General features: G+C 30.0%; 1 protein-coding gene across 3 annotated transcripts in view; it reads left to right on the top strand.

Moving 5' to 3' along the window:
* The window catches only part of BBS1 (Bardet-Biedl syndrome 1), a 64,470-nt gene extending 55,117 nt beyond the window's left edge, over positions 1–9,353 (top strand). For all 3 annotated transcript variants that reach the window (XM_076450244.1, XM_076450246.1, XM_076450245.1), the window contains exons 13-17: positions 1,803–1,961; positions 3,666–3,799; positions 4,272–4,406; positions 8,166–8,252; positions 8,807–9,353. In XM_076450244.1, the coding sequence (XP_076306359.1) occupies positions 1,803–1,961; positions 3,666–3,799; positions 4,272–4,406; positions 8,166–8,252; positions 8,807–8,896 (605 nt within the window). In that variant the 3' untranslated portion in view covers positions 8,897–9,353. The remainder of the gene's footprint in view (positions 1–1,802; positions 1,962–3,665; positions 3,800–4,271; positions 4,407–8,165; positions 8,253–8,806) is intronic.
* Positions 9,354–17,730: the final 8,377 nt, after the last annotated feature.

Raw genomic sequence — 17,730 nt, forward strand, 5'->3', positions numbered from 1 at the left:
TATGTTTCCTCTGGAACTCCACCTTGAGTACCTAAGGCAGATGTTGCACAAAATGTAATCAGTCCAGTTGGTATAGGATTTCAAGTGAACTACATTTGCACTTCCCTTCCTACCATCATTTGGATGTTGGTTATGGGTTTCCACACTTTTGCCCTGTTTAAGTCAACCAGTATGTAATTTTCCTCTTTTCATTCTACTGAACTTGAGGTGAAGATGGTGTGGACCCTCCTCCTACCTGGGGTCAGATTATGTATGCCCTATCCGACTTGAGGTTTGACTGGAGTTGTCCTGTCAAATAAGGTCTGATGTACCCTAGCCACTCTACACCAAGGTGCATATCAATTTGAGTTTTTTCTACCATTGATCTTTGGCTGGGAAGCTTATAATCATTCTTATCCTGCACTGTGATTGCACTTATTTCAATGGGATGTGGGGTCAGAACCTCCCAGATTTTTTCTCTCAATTTCCACCAATACATGCAATATCTACTACCAAACTGGCTAAAGAGTATGCCTGATACAGAAGTGATGCAGCCTCCCATGTGTATTCCTCTCCCAGCATGGGTGCACACTCCATGAGTGTTCTTTCACATTGGTCCCTCCACCTTTTCAGTGTGGGATTTTAGCTATTATGTGAGTAGAGGTAAGGAGCCATAACAGAAACTATAATTTTTCTACACTTAAAATATATATCCAGTAAGTACTTACCTCTTCTCATGATTCCTCCCTACTTAAAGCTAGTGCTTGTTTTCTGCTTAATCTTGAAGTGGTGGTTAGGTAGAATTAAATATATAGAGAGTCACATGTTAGGAGGGTGTATTGCACTCCTACTGATGGAAGATTATTGCATTATAATTTACATGTGAAGATGCAGTGAACCATGTTGATTGTGGGGTAGGGAAGAGTTTCAAAGCTTGAGACATGAAAAAACAATTTACATATGGAGAGAAACACTGAATAAGAATAGCCATTATATGACAGAGGTAAAGTACTATGCTAGAAATATATTTTCGAGTAGGAAAATAATAATTTTTGTGTAATTTTGTTTTGACACTTATATTCATCAAATAAGTTTGTGTTAATATAGAAAAAGAAATTGTCTTTAAGTTTTGAAACAACAAGCAACTGTTTTGTTTAATTTTATTTGATACATAGATTCACGAGATTAATTATATCTCTACAACATGAATATATGTATATATGGTGTTGGAAAAACTAAATTATCAGGCTAAAATACAAACTTCAGCTTTTCCTTGTCATACAGAGATGAGGATTTTCTGGCAATCTGCAGTTAGTTTTTCAAATATGCTTCCAGCCATTCACAAGATAGCTACAACTGTTATGAGAAAAACTTGGAGTATTGGAATGAATGCATAATTTTGTGTTTTCCATAGAAAACCTTTGTTCCTTGTATTGAAAGTAATCACTGGAGTCCTAAAGTCTGCTTGTATAATAGCATACAGTCGTTCTAAATCATTGTCTCTGTTCTGTAAACCAGCACAACATTAAGAATAGCTCTTGTATGTTTTTGTGAATTTCGTTTCAAGATGAGTATGGAAAACTATTCATACAATTATATTTAATAGTTGTCAATTTTATGTTTTAATACAGTGTGTAACAATAATAGATATTATTTACTCATCAAAAATTCTGGGTTTAATTAATATGTCTGCTCATCTCATGTTATACTGTGTTAAAGCAAATTAGAAACAGTACACACATCTAACAAATATTTTTATTGAACAATTATACAAATTTCTGTCCACTTGAATATTCTTTTATAGTAGCACTTTCTTATTTTAGGTGGTGGGCTGATAATAAAAATTCTAAAGCGAACAGCAAAGTTTGACCCTAAAAACCTTACTCCAGGACCACCTGCGGCTCAACATATGAAGCTTAGCATTCCAAAGAAAACTAAGTTGTTTGTAGATCAAACCATGCATGAGAGAGAAAATGCAGTGAGTAAGTATGGCTCAGTTTCATTTCTTAACTATCATTTCTCTTGGACAAAACAACTTGTAAAATCATATAAGCTTTCATTAAACATGTATGTCTAATAGACAAAATCAAAACCTGAAGGCAGTAATTTGTTCTATGAAGAAATATGTAATCTCAACTTGTTATTAATTTATAGATGAATCATTGTTGGTCAATAAGAAACATCTATTGAATTGTCACAAAAGCTGGTACTTTAGCTACTTTTACTTAGTTTGCCTGTTAGTTTTATCTTTCTGTATCAAATTATTTTAAAATAATTGAGTTTCAATTTTTACATTTTTCAAAAACCTATGTAAAGTTTAGTCTTAAGTTTACCATCACCCATATTCAGAAGCTATGTTTTACCAATTAGAAGTCAAAGCTTGAAAATTATAAAAAGTAGGTTGATATATTTATATAATTTAGTTTTTAGTGTCATTCAGAAGAACCTTAAAGCTATAAGATTTTATTATACACAGTAATGGGATTCAGGGGAACCCAAAAGGTTATGAAATTTTATACACAATAAAGTAATTCAAAAGAACCCAAAAGCTGTAAAAATTGTAAACACAATAACATGATTCAGAAGAATCTAAAACCTGTAAAAGTTTAAAACGTAATACTATGATTCAAAAGAACCCAAATTGTTTTGAAATCTCAGACAAAGTAAGTGATTCAAAATAACCCAAATATAAAATTATTAAAATCTACTAGTATTATATTTGATGATACAAATGGTGATTTATTACATTTTTTTAGTTTTTAGAATTCATAGGAAATAATGTATGTCTATATAGTCTTCATAAGTGTTTTTAACTTTAATTTTCATATATTGAAGATTTTGCACCTTTCAAACATGAGGTATGGCCTCAGTAGCCATGGCACTTGAAATTCTTTTTAGGCTTGATTGGAGCAAATTTATCTTTGGGATATCTTTGGAAACTTTTGAAGTTCTAAATAATTAAAACATTTATGAATGAGGAAAAAAATAATCATCTGCTGGCTTAAAATTACATATTTTGTGGGGAAAACATGTCAGTATTACAACTTTTAAGGTACTACTTTAAATTAATTTTGTTAGGAGGTGAAGAAACATTTCAAACCTATTCTCTATATTTAACACAACTGTATCTTTCTCAAGCCAGTGGTTAAAATTGACGTGTGAGTTGAGAGCACTATATAGTGCCTAATCCATTATGTAATTTCTTTTAGATAACTAAAGACATCAGCATATCAAGTACAATATTTTATTAAGTATATTATTGTATATTAAAGATAAAAAAGTGCCAAAGTGCAAACAAAATGACACAAATACATAATCCTTGCTCTTTGACATTCTTAGATTTGTCTGAAATCTTTAAAAGATATTTACAACAATTTCCAAAGAAACCTTAATAGTAATGATTCCACATTCACCTTGTTTTGAACAGCCAGCTGCAATTTCAATCACACCTTAAGAAGACTAGTTTTTAGGTACAATTGTATGTTGCTTAGTGTTGTTCCTCCACAAACCTTCACTTATATCATAAAAATGTTTTAGCTCCCTCTCGTTTACAAAGCTGGACTTTCTTTAACCAATATCTGAAACATAGTTATAAGATTACTAGTTATAGCTAAGGAAATTAATGAAGTACATGACATTATGTAACATTAAGATATTAATAAAAAGTGAACATTGCAAACCTCTAGGAATGCACAGAAGTTTCCAGCATGACTTGTACCGCTTGCGACTTAACACAGCTAGATCTTATGTTAAAGTTCTTACATCAAGTTTAACTCCTGTTTCTACTGGAGGAAGTGACCCTCTGAAGCTTTCAGCTCAAGTTAGTTGTCATCATCTATTTATAACATCCTAACCTTTTTCTAAACTGTAAACAATCTTGTTAATATTACTGAACAAATAGTTTTATCAGTTTTTTTTGTCATACTAGGTTAGTGGTTTACAAAAATATTTTTTAAATTAATTTTTAAAAGTATGCTGTGATTGTGTGTATCTTCCATAGTTCAGTGGCTGAAGTATACACATCAACTTTTGTTGAATAAATACATGAAGAAGAAAGAGCAGCTAAAATAAAGAAACTTGAATGTTTGTTCTATGCTTGCACATAAGTAATATTTTTGTAATTTTTACAGAATGTGTCTACTTTATTAGTAATTAGCTTCATTAACAAAATTAGTTCTTCAGAACTGTGTGCAAGTAAAGTATAAACATACCTAATTAACATTTTTGTTTCCTACTTGTACATTGGTTTTTGTTGTTTTTTTTAGTTTTGATATTATTTATTTTTTTTACAGATCCAAGGACTAGGACCTGTCTTTCGTTTGAGATTAGAAATCCAAAACACCTCCACTGATAAACCCTCTACCAATTTGTTTTTTACATTTCATTGTGATGTTCGCATATACAGGGTAGACAAAACTTTTATTCCGGTAAATTCTTCCTTTCTGTTTATTGTACAACGAGTTCAAGCTAATCACCTAATAATGTGTTCATTTTTAATGTTTCTTACATTATCAAGCGACATTCTAAGTTATTGTACAACGAGTTCAAGCTAATCACCTAATAATGTGTTCATTTTAATGTTTCTTACATTATCAAGTGACATTCTAAGTTATTGTACAACGAGTTCAAGCTAATCACCTAATAATGTGTTCATTTTTTAATGTTTCTTACATTATCAAGTGACATTCTAAGTTATTGTACAACGAGTTCAAGCTAATCACCTAATAATGTGTTCATTTTAATGTTTCTTACATTATCAAGTGACATTCTAAGTTATTGTACAACGAGTTCAAGCTAATCACCTAATAATGTGTTCATTTTTAATGTTTCTTACATTATCAAGTGACATTCTAAGTTATTGTACAACGAGTTCAAGCTAATCACCTAATAATGTGTTCATTTTTAATGTTTCTTACATTATCAAGTGACATTCTAAGTTATTGTACAACGAGTTCAAGCTAATCACCTAATAATGTGTTCATTTTTAATGTTTCTTACATTATCAAGCGACATTCTAAGTTATTGTACAACGAGTTCAAGCTAATCACCTAATAATGTGTTCATTTTTAATGTTACTTACATTATCAAGTGACATTCTACGTTATTGTACAACGAGTTCAAGCTAATCACCTAATAATGTGTTCATTTTAATGTTTCTTACATTATCAGTTTACATTCTAAGTTATTGTACAACGAGTTCAAGCTAATCACCTAATAATGTGTTCATTTTAATGTTTCTTACATTATCAAGTTTACATTCTAAGTTATTGTACAACGAGTTCAAGCTAATCACCTAATAATGTGTTCATTTTAATGTTTCTTACATTATCAAGTGACATTCTAAGTTATTGTACAACGAGTTCAAGCTAATCACCTAATAATGTGTTCATTTTTAATGTTTCTTACATTATCAAGTGACATTCTACGTTATTGTACAACGAGTTCAAGCTAATCACCTAATAATGTGTTCATTTTTAATGTTTCTTACATTATCAAGCGACATTCTAAGTTATTGTACAACGAGTTCAAGCTAATCACCTAATAATGTGTTCATTTTTAATGTTTCTTACATTATCAAGCGACATTCTAAGTTATTGTACAACGAGTTCAAGCTAATCACCTAATAATGTGTTCATTTTTAATGTTTCTTACATTATCAAGTGACATTCTAAGTTATTGTACAACGAGTTCAAGCTAATCACCTAATAATGTGTTCATTTTAATGTTTCTTACATTATCAAGCGACATTCTAAGTTATTGTACAACGAGTTCAAGCTAATCACCTAATAATGTGTTCATTTTTAATGTTTCTTACATTATCAAGTGACATTCTAAGTTATTGTACAACGAGTTCAAGCTAATCACCTAATAATGTGTTCATTTTTAATGTTTCTTACATTATCAAGCGACATTCTAAGTTATTGTACAACGAGTTCAAGCTAATCACCTAATAATGTGTTCATTTTTAATGTTTCTTACATTATCAAGTGACATTCTACGCTATTGTACAACGAGTTCAAGCTAATCACCTAATAATGTGTTCATTTTAATGTTTCTTACATTATCGTTTACATTCTAAGTTATTGTACAACGAGTTCAAGCTAATCACCTAATAATGTGTTCATTTTTAATGTTTCTTACATTATCAAGTGACATTCTACGTTATTGTACAACGAGTTCAAGCTAATCACCTAATAATGTGTTCATTTTTAATGTTTCTTACATTATCAGCGACATTCTAAGTTATTGTACAACGAGTTCAAGCTAATCACCTAATAATGTGTTCATTTTAATGTTTCTTACATTATCGTTTACATTCTAAGTTATTGTACAACGAGTTCAAGCTAATCACCTAATAATGTGTTCATTTTTAATGTTTCTTACATTATCAAGCGACATTCTAAGTTATTGTACAATGAGTTCAAGCTAATCACCTAATAATGTGTTCATTTTTAATGTTTCTTACATTATCAAGTGACATTCTAAGTTATTGTACAACGAGTTCAAGCTAATCACCTAATAATGTGTTCATTTTTAATGTTTCTTACATTATCAAGTGACATTCTAAGTTATTGTACAATGAGTTCAAGCTAATCACCTAATAATGTGTTCATTTTTAATGTTACTTACATTATCAAGCGACATTCTAAGTTGAAGTTTCCCAGAACCAATATCTTTAGTACAAGCCATTCAGCTTTCTCCTTAGAGTTAGTTTCTTGTGAGTGAGTAAAGCTCTCTGTCAGTTATCAGACAAAATCTCCAACCTAGTTGTGAACAAAAGGTTATAAAAAATCTGCTATTGTGAAAATACTTGTTAAATATCAATAACAATATTTTTAGTTTTTTCTTATGGGCATCTTTTACACACCTGTTTCTATAAAAGAATCAGTAAAACGGAATCTCTTGATTAAAGTCAGACACCTAAGTGTGTAACAAAACGCAGTACAAGATAAATTTGAATCATAACCAAATGATCCATTTGAAAACATATTCATTATTAATAAAGGTAACCATTTAGTGTTTTAATTTCAAATGTTAAAGTACATTCTTTAGTAAATTCCAGAACTATTCACCTGGATTTCTAAATTGTCTTTATATGGCTTACCGAGTTATGTTTGTTTTTCTTTCTTGTAAATGGTGCCATTTCTACACTATGCATGAAAATTGTCTTGGCCTTTGTGTATGCCACATGATTCATTCACCTGGTTTTAGGAAGTTCTGTATTATGAAAGGAACTATGTAATGTAATTTTTCATAATTGTAGGAATTACTCATATTTTAGATGTTTGACATTTTAATTGTATGATTATAATAAATAAATTCAGAGCTACAGATTTCACTGAAATTTAACAATAACAAATTAGGATTTAGTTTGCATCTCCATATTAACAAAAAGGACAACATTGATTGTGAGTAGGTTTACCATTACACACAAGCTGAGATGGTGTAATTGGTGAATTCGGTTTCTGTCTACTTTACTGCACCATTGGACAAATTTTCAACAATTTTTTTTTCCATTGAAAACTGTACCATATATACAGCCCACTTGCAATTAACTGCTGGAGGCAGATTGTACCCCATACAGTAAACCAGCAGTCAATGGGTTAATGAAACATTTTACATTTGAATGCACTGAAAAAAAAGAAAGAAGTCTTAAGCAATAGAATTGACAAAACTCGATGAAAAATGTTGTAAACAATGACTAGAAAAATAGTTCAAGTTTCGTTGTTGATAATTTATTGAAGTGTTTATTTATTCATGGTTATTTAAATACTTAATGGAAAGTATTTTGTTTTTGATTTTGGAATCATTAATAATAAAATTATATGTGTGTGTGTGCATGTTTATCATATAAAAATATTTAAGTGCTTTCTTAAGAGATATCGTACCACAAACATTAATTGACTAAAATAGTGACAAACATGCTAGATTGGAGGACGTATTTGTTTTGGTGTTAATAATATCTGAACCAAGACAATAACATTATGTTTCAATGTTGGATCATGAAAATAAATAGCGGTACAGTTTTCTGTTAAGTTTCTTTTGTTTATATTTTGATTATATTATAATCAAGATTACATATTTTGTAGCAGTTTCTTTCTCATAAAATTCCTTCCAAATACTTGTTTGAATTGCAAAACTGGAAAATTTTGTATCTGATAATGATTTATTTTAATATGTCATAGATTTCTTTCCTTGCTCCTGGTTTACTATATTCATTTGCAACTAAAGTAGAATGTGTTAGTGAGCTGGGAATTTCTGATGTAATCAAGGTAAGATAAAATCATTCAACATTCTTCAACTTTTCTGGATGGTGTTTTAATACATGTTAGAAGTTCCTTTAGAAACGTAATTTTTGTACTGTTAAGTCAATATGGTTCTCTTGGATGTCAATACTGCTCATTTATATGGTAATAATAGAACCATTTTTCATAAACAAATCCAGCATTTACTAAAAGCTTTGATGAATTTATTTATTTGTAATATTAAACTGACTTTATTTTTTATAATTTTCATTAACAGTGAACTTGGTTACCCTTAAAATGTTATAAAATTTGGAATGATTTTGAATGCTATACTTCAAATTATTAAATTTGACACCAAAACAGTTAAATTTTAAATAAAACAAAAGCATGTATGTAATAAGACTGCAGCAACAATGATAGGTAAATACTGAAAATTATGATATATTTTTATTTTGACAAGAATTGCTTATTGAAAATGAATAGTTTGTGGGAACATGTTTGTTTCTTTTAACTAAATAGTAATTAAAATTACCATACATTGAGTAGTATACTTATTTCTTTCTTAACATTCTGATTGGCAGGTCTTTGTCCTCAGAGAAAATGAAGGGGTCCCACTAATCACAGCAATTATCAACATGCCAATTAGTGAGGGAATGATATCATCTTACTAGCTCTCATTAGATATGATATATTCACCAAGTTGAAAATTGCATCAAAATATATTTTATAATTTATTTTAAATTTAGGTTTTAATATATTTTGTAACATAAAAGAGAATGACCAAAATTGTCCATTGTGTCACTTTAAAATTAAACTTCCTGTTTAATTTTTGGAAGTTCACCTCAACAGAATGCATTTTTATCTAAACTATTATTTGGGTCTACTGTATAGTAAATGAGTAGACTAAGATAAAAGTAACTAAAAAATAATAATATTTTTCTCTGTAAAGTAGTTGTTTTAATTACTATTTGCACAAACATGAATTTGGAGAATATAACTCAGTATATGGAGTTATGCCATTACAGGTATTATAGAGTGATTAATTGCAATATTTTTGTGCTTGTAAAATATAGAAAACTAATTTTTCTTAGTAGTGCACCATTAAAATATTTATAATGAATGAACATATTTTGGAGCTATGAAATAATTTTTTTCTCCTCATCTTCATAACTTGCAAGAAAATAATAATAATGGAGGACTTCTAAACAAGTTTATTCTTAATCTTTCTCAAATAATCTTAAAATTTCCACATATACACTGTGAAAAATTACATGTTAGAAATTTATGTGTTGTTTATGCCTATGAATCTCTCAAAATATTCAAGCTCATATTATAAAATTATGTTACATTTTAACAAGATTACAATCAATCCTATAATTATTATGACAGAAAAACAGTATTTGGAAGTAACATTAACCTCGTGTTGCTTTTACCATGAAGCTGTTCAGAATAAAGCTGGACTTTTATTTTTAGAATACAAATCACCTGTCAACAAGCAGAACACTAATTTTTATCAACATTTTATTTGAAGTGAAATTCATAAAATAAAGAAATATATTTTCCTAATTACTTCATTATTTTTTATAGTTGTGAATTTAAAAAATCAGATTCATTATATTTGTTACAAATATTATGCACTCTCAATAATAAGCACAAATTCTTCACTGTAATAATTTTTTATTTAAATTTTAAAAAGGATAAACAACCTGTGAAAATATAAATAGTTGAATTTTATAAACCACTACCACATCTGTGCTATAAAGGTTAAAACTCAAGGAAAGAACTAATGGCCAGTCATTAAAACAAATGACTATCAAAACTGTATTGCAACATGGTAATACATATTTTACACCAAACAGTACTTCATAAAAATGTGACAAACATTGTAAACATCATTGTACAGACAAAATACTGTTTAAACAAAAACAGAAACTTCCAAAAATATAATTATATGTTTTACATGAAATCTCACATGACTGTTATCAACATTATATGAAATAAAAGTAGTGGTGTAGAATCAGAAATGATTAATCATAACTGGAAACCATTACAAATAAATATTCTTCTTTATGTACTTATCAGCTTTAGGTATCTTCCACAAAAGAGTAAATCATAAAAATAGATATGACTTTCTAATATGAGCTTTACACTTTTAGTGATGAACACAATGGTATACAATATACAGTCGTGATACCTTCTTTCAAGTTTCTACTGAAAGTTCGTTTGTAATTTGAAATATATTAATCTGCAGCAAATGCTTTAATTTCATGATATATATATATATATACACACACATATTAGACAAGTCACTATACATAACATAAATATGTTATTTCAGGTACTTCTGCTACATTAATTTTAGAAAGAGAGGACTCAACTAGTTATATGGTGCCTCTCAGGTGGATCGAGGTTCAGTTTTTACAGTTATCTCTAGTCATTGATTATACATAAAACTAATGTTAGAAGCACAGTGTAGGTAAACAAGTGTTTATTTAACTCACAGATTCAAAGTACTGTGTTTCATATACTAATCTTATTTTTATTTTCTTTAAAAAGAGAACCTTAGAATTTTATACCTTTGTTTTTCTTTATTCTCAAACTATAATGCAGCCTGGATTTAGTTTATAATCTAATTTAATTTCTTTTCACCAAAGTTCCGAACTAACAATGTGTTGTATGAATATCTACATTAGTGCTCCTTTGAAATAACAGTGTTAATACAACAAAACTTCAACTGTTTATAGTATTTTTACATCCATCCAAACATTTATAATGTATTAAAAATATTTTGAACATTATAGTTAACTAGGCCTGTCATAATGGTACTGTGTTCTTACCCTTAATAAAGGGATGAACATAATATTGTTTCTAAAGGACATGTTTGTCATGTTTGTTATGTAAAAACATTAAATAAACTCAGCTACAATTACAATATCTCTCTCAAGTATGCTTTCTTAACCTTGCATTGTTTACAATTCAAATTATGTAGCACAAAACATGTGATAGAAAGAAATTCTTAAATAACTGGAAAGTTACAGGTTGCATATAGACTGGAATACTGGGTGTAAAGAGATACAAGTTATTTTTCCAGATGGGTATAGTGGTGGACAGGGAACAAATCCAGAGCTACTTAAGATATTCTGAAATACAGTTTGTTCATTCATTCCATACAAATTATTTTGGTTAAGTATTTTTCAGGGCTTGAAAGATAACCAAGGGCAGTGAGAAACTTCTGTTTCTCTTCACCCCACTTTGTTGTCAAGTGATAAGGACTTTAAGCAAAAAATAGTTATTTTAACTTAATATCATGAAGATTTAAACTTTTCACATAATGAGATGCTTCAAGCCCACCAGAAAATCTGCAAATTGAATGCCAGTCTCAAGCTGAAAACATGACTCAATATGAGAGAAGATGAAAAGAGATTAAACCCAGGAGATGTTGTGGTACTGGAATTCATTAATTAACTTGTTGCTCTGGAAGTCGCAGATACCAGATGATGAGAGGTTGGACCAATCACACCAGATTAAACAGAAATATATGTATCTGAATTATGAAAAAATAATTTGTTTATAAGACAATAAATTTGATGTTTTTATATTTGAAACTTATTCTTACATTTACGTTTTATTTTTTTAAATTCATTAAGATTCAGAAATTAAATGTCCACTTACAGGGTAGTAAGGATCTGTAAATCCAAACCTGGTAAGAACTTCTGCTGGGAGGAGTTACCCCAAGAAAGAATAGGTAATGAATATCTTGGTTATTGCCAGAGTCAGGTTCCTCTGATTTGGAACAGATGAGGAAAAGGAAAGGGGACTTTCTTACTACGGTATTCTGTGGATTGGTAAAAGCTTCAGAGTGATGAGCTTTGGAATGCTGAGATTTTTTAGCTAATTGGGTTCATCTTCAAAGATCTTCATTTGTTTAGATTCATCTGTTTTTCTTGGTGATCCTTGTTTGTGATTATTGGCTGATTGTTTAAGGGATGTTTGTGAATGTAGAAATGTTCCATTTAGTGAACTGAATTGTTGAAGTCTGGGTCAGTTGTGAGATTTTCTTGAGTATTGTTGTTTGAGTGTGCTTGTTAGTGAAATCAGATGTAGCTTTGTTGGCAGATGGTGGTTCTGTGTGGGAGCTTCTGTGATCTGTTGATTTGTGCTGGGTGAAGAGAAAACCTGCTTGAAAGGTTATAAGAAGTGTTGAAGTAAGAATATAGGTATTTGACTATGAACTGAAAGACCTGAAAGTTATGTCCTTGTGTTAAAATGAAGTTGGTAGCTCATTATAATGTGGTAATAATCCTCATGAAATTTGTGTACTGTTTTGAAGTTTAATATTTGGTACACTGTACTGCATTTAATTTGGTCAGAATTGTTTCTTCTAATGTCTGAAAATTTCCACCTGGAAAGATTGACTGGTCAGTGCTCCTGAGGAACACAAAAGAAAGGTTACATTTGGAATGGAAGGTTTACATGTAATGAGAAGAGTACACTTCCATGTGTAGCATAGGTATTTAAGATTTTGTGCGAGGGGTTTAATAAATATCAACTTCTGTATAGTACTCTAGTCATAGTCAGGTCAACAGCTGCATTAGGTTTAAAGTCATTCAGGGTGTTGTTGGTTTTTCAAAGTATGATGTGGTAGGGTAACCCATCAATAATGATGGAAGAGACTGCCAGGCTGGCCATCTAAAGTTGTGTATATATAAAACAAAAGTTCAATTTAGTGAGAAAGTACTGAACTACCTTCTTACACTTTTGTCTTTTCCCCTGTAATCTTGTGTAACCAAATACAGTAATTTAATGTTTCAGTACAATTTCATATGTTGCTATAAAAAGTTTTCCTTCGTGCTTCAGTGTCTCAACAGTAAGTCTGGAGCTCATGACACTAAAAACTACATTTTTGATTCTCATGACAGACACAGCACAGTATATGTTGCGATGTGTTTTACCAACAAACATCAACTTTTTCTCTGAAGTTTAAAATCTAATTTTGATTAAATATTCATTTATTTCAAAGTAGAATTCAGTAAAAAAATCAAGTAATTTCTGATTTTTTCAAAGTATTTAATAATACATTGTTAAGTTTATCTTTCTTCTTTGTTTACGTTTTTAATGACAGTAATAGCTTAAGCAATAATAATATATATACATATGTCGTCATAAAAAGTTAACTTTATTCTGAAAGATAATTATTTTTAAGCTATAGTTAGAACTTTGGCTTCAGGAACAATGTCCTACCCTTATTCTTAGAACCAGAAAGATCTAAAACAAGTATAAGCTTTTCACTACCATCCTTTATCCAAAACAACATATAAGCTTTTTTCCTTATAAAATATAACCATCTTTTATATTTATCATTCTCTTTATTTGTTCAAACAAGCTTGAAAGAATGAAGAAACTAAAGAAGTCACAATTATGTTTCTTTTACCTAAATGTTGATGTATGTTGGATATTGTATTCCAAATATACATCCTAGTGTAATTTGTCATTAACTGACAGGTTTATTTCTGGCATAACAAAATCATCACCAAGAAAATAATATTTATAGTGAATTGTCTCCCAAGTCTAATTTCTTTATATACTATGTAATGCTTGCCCATCTGATGACAGGAAATTTTCTTAAATGTCAATGTTTCAATTTTTTAAAATCTCTCACTAACCCCATTTCTGTTCTTCTCTTTCTTTTGTTTTAAATTAATCTTATGCTTAATTGATTTGTAAGTAAAATACAGTTTGAGCAAGAAATCACAGGAAATACTAATTTTTACTTAAGTGAGTAACACATCATATTAACTATTTCAAGAAGGAAATACCTGACATTCGTACACTACTCACTTAAACTATGACATCAGAGATATTAAAAAGTTATACGTTTTGACACAACAGAAGGTATCCATATATTCATATATGACAAAAAATAACTTTGCTATTTTATCTGTCAAGTAATTTGTTTGTATTTGTTCATCATTAAATATTTTAATGAGACTTAATTGACATAAATTAATGAATGTTCATATTCAGCCATATAAATATGTAAATATTTCCAAGAATATGATAACTTCTTATAGTAGTAGTTTATTTGAACAAATAGTATGTACTTAATACTTTTCTATTGTTTTGCAATATGTTTGTGAAAAGTTAAGAGGTTATTAACACTAATAATAGTCCAAACCACTTTTCAATAAATTGTGATCTCAAGAAGAGGAAAAAATTCAAAAATAAAAATATTTTGCAGTAGAATTGTTTCTGATGAATTCAACAATGTACAATAATAAAGAATTGTATTATTAGGTATTCACAACTAAATATTTTTGAAGGTCAACATTGAAAGACTTAAATAATTATAACAATGTTCTATATTGGCTATTCCAGCTTCTCAAGTGATAAAGTGAATCACAAGAGATGTAATATATCTATTTTTGATTTTACATGGATGTATAAAAATCATAGAATACTATCTAATAATATTGTACACAGGTATATTTTGAGCAAATATATTCAAAATCTTACAGACATCTCCCAAAATCCTGTTGACTGATTCTACTAAATAAGGTATAAAAATTTAAATGAACATTGTAGCACGATACTTCCACCATTAAAAGACCAAAATCTTAATACTACTCACAACAGACTACTTTGGTGTATTAGAATGCACAGATTTCCTGCAAAGCAGTAAATTAGGACTTATTAACTTGAAGTTAGAGGAATGTCACAGGGTATGTGTTTGTGTGCATTTCTGAACTCTGACTGAGTCCATTGACAAAGAAAAAAGCAATCCATGGAAAATAAAAACACAAAATCTTTATTTGTAAAAAAAAAAGGCAGTTTTTCTTCCTAGTGTGTTGAGCTGGTAAGTGAAGTGTGGAAGACCTTTAATAGATCTCTCTTACAATATTAGTGTGATCACTCTTCTTCTGAGCTGAAAAGAGAAAAAGAGCTTGAGCATATTAAAAACCAATCAAAAAATGAAGTTAAACTTAATGTCATTAAACTAAGTGAAAACACACCTGAAGGAAAAACTAAAATACTATAAACAATAATATCAACAAAGCCAAGGTACTCATGAACCACCTTTGGTATGCATGACCTAGAATTGTATGCATTTTAGTGTAGGGTCATTGAAGTTCTAGGTCATTACTAAACTTGCTGACAGAGAAGACAGCTGACTGTTTCAAAATGAAACTGTGAAATAACAGTTATCTTTCCTGCAAAAGAATATATCTAATAGCCAATTAGCAGACCCTAATGTGTCAGAGTCAAGGAAGTTGACTTGTTTACTTTAGAGGATTCCTACATTCATACTGACTGAAAGAAAAACGAAAATGTTTAAAACTTTATACATTAACCAAGCAACACATGGCACTGTTCTGTGCTAAACATTTTTTGCCTCTCCTTTACTTCCAGGCTGACTTGACCTTCCTTTCAAAAAATTGAACTTCAATCAACTGTTTCTCAAGAAATTTCAATGACTCATGCTTGATCCACTAAAACTCTTGCCTAACATCACTAGCAAGCATCATGATGAAAATTACTTTACAACATAACTCAATAAAATAAAATACTATAACAAGGCTCACCTATCTACTTACCAGTACTGAACATTGGGCTGGATAAAAATACTGAACCCCATCTGGTAGGTTGAACACAACCATATAAATGTAGACTAAGCATTTGACCTTAAAGACAAAATTCTGAACGATCAGAAAAATTCTCAAGGATGTATTTTAATACTGTAATGCTATCACAAAAATACTTTGTCCCTTTTATTTCCTTAAACCAGAAAGTGAAAAATCAACCTGTTGTGAAATGCCATATATTCAGATTTATGTATATGCATGCACAACCTGCCTGTAAAACACAACTGCTAATATGACGATGATCCTCAGCTGTCCTTGAACCTCATCACATTCCTTTCAAGATCTGCTAGACACTGAACAGAACCAGTAAGGAAAGAAATGGGATGAAATGACACTGTAGAGTTGGATAGCTATATTATTAACTGATACAGATTGAATACTGTGCAGATGCTAACCTACTTTTTCCAACCTAGAAAATTCATTAGGACTAACATCTTGCCTTTTTTAGGCTTTTCTTCAGCTAGAATAAGTGTTCCCCTGGGTCAGCAGTAAGGATTTGATTTCTTATACAGGACAGAGCCCATTGTGTAGCTTTGCACTAAGAAAACAATAGCATCAGCTACAAATTCAGCACAAAGAAGAATAGCTACATGATGCTATGAAGGTGATGCTTTTTGTCTACAAAACTATATGCATAATTTGCATTTTCATACATTATAACTACCTTCTACTGGAATAATGTTAAGAAAAATATTCCGAAAATTGTGTAGTTTTGTGTGATATTGTTTATGAATTTTACTTTCCACAAATAATTTCACCTTACTCGTACACATTCCACTTCAACCTGACTGAAATGTTTCTTGCCAAAACTTGAAAAACGTGGATAAAATTGTTTTTCTGTAGCTCTGGCATGAACCTACTCATTACTTTTATTCTTCCATGAAATCATCATCTCAGAGATGTTTCAATGCAAAACTAAAATATTCTCACATCTGTATTAATGAAAACAACAATCACATCGTTTCTATAAATAATGCCTCACAGATCAGTTACCACAGTTAACTTTTATTTATAATTCGATATCTTAGCATTCTTATCATAATTTCATTCAAAGATGCCTACTGATTGTGTTCTTAATGACCGATTAATCTTGCTTTGTATAACACTTATGAATAACTGTAATGTTTGATGTTTCTACGCTAAACCTCACACACATATATTCACAAATGTGTATTGCTTTACACATTTGATAGACCACCTCTGAAACGTGTTACGTTATCATAGTAACCAATACTGGTTATTTTCCTTGTAATCACACTTTTGTAACGTGCCGCCATCTGTGAATGGTGAAACTCAACAGTTTTATAAATCCCATGAAATAAACAATTATTGACAGAATTTAGCTGAATTAGTTAGTACAGCAAAATTATCATTGCTAGAATTCTTATTCATTTTGTGTTACTTCCTCGTACATCAATATACATTCAAATCACTTTGACAGTTACAATAATTCACAGTAAATTTACGGTCTGGAGCTGCTATCAAACATGGACAACGTATCTTCATACGCACGTCAATCCATTCATATTAATTGATATCACAGAAAAGGAAATAAAAGTAATTTGAATGAAATAAAACCTACTTCATTGAAATTCAGCTAACCAACCCATCTTCTGCGCATGTATAGAACACAACGCTATTATTGCATTTTGAGAAATCATACTATGTTAAATGCACACGTGATATTTTCTTTCCAGCACTCTCTTTCCTGTTTAAAGAAAACTGCTACTACTCAGATAAGAATAACTGATTTTCTAATATTAATGGATTTCCGCTTTTCAATGAAAAATTGAATAATTTTCTTACGAAAGCATAGGTCACTCGTCCCGTCTTTCACACACACATACTCTTGTGTGTAAAACGTA

This window comes from Tachypleus tridentatus, chromosome 8 (assembly GCF_004210375.1).
Source record: "Tachypleus tridentatus isolate NWPU-2018 chromosome 8, ASM421037v1, whole genome shotgun sequence".
Classification (NCBI taxonomy): domain Eukaryota; kingdom Metazoa; phylum Arthropoda; class Merostomata; order Xiphosura; family Limulidae; genus Tachypleus; species Tachypleus tridentatus.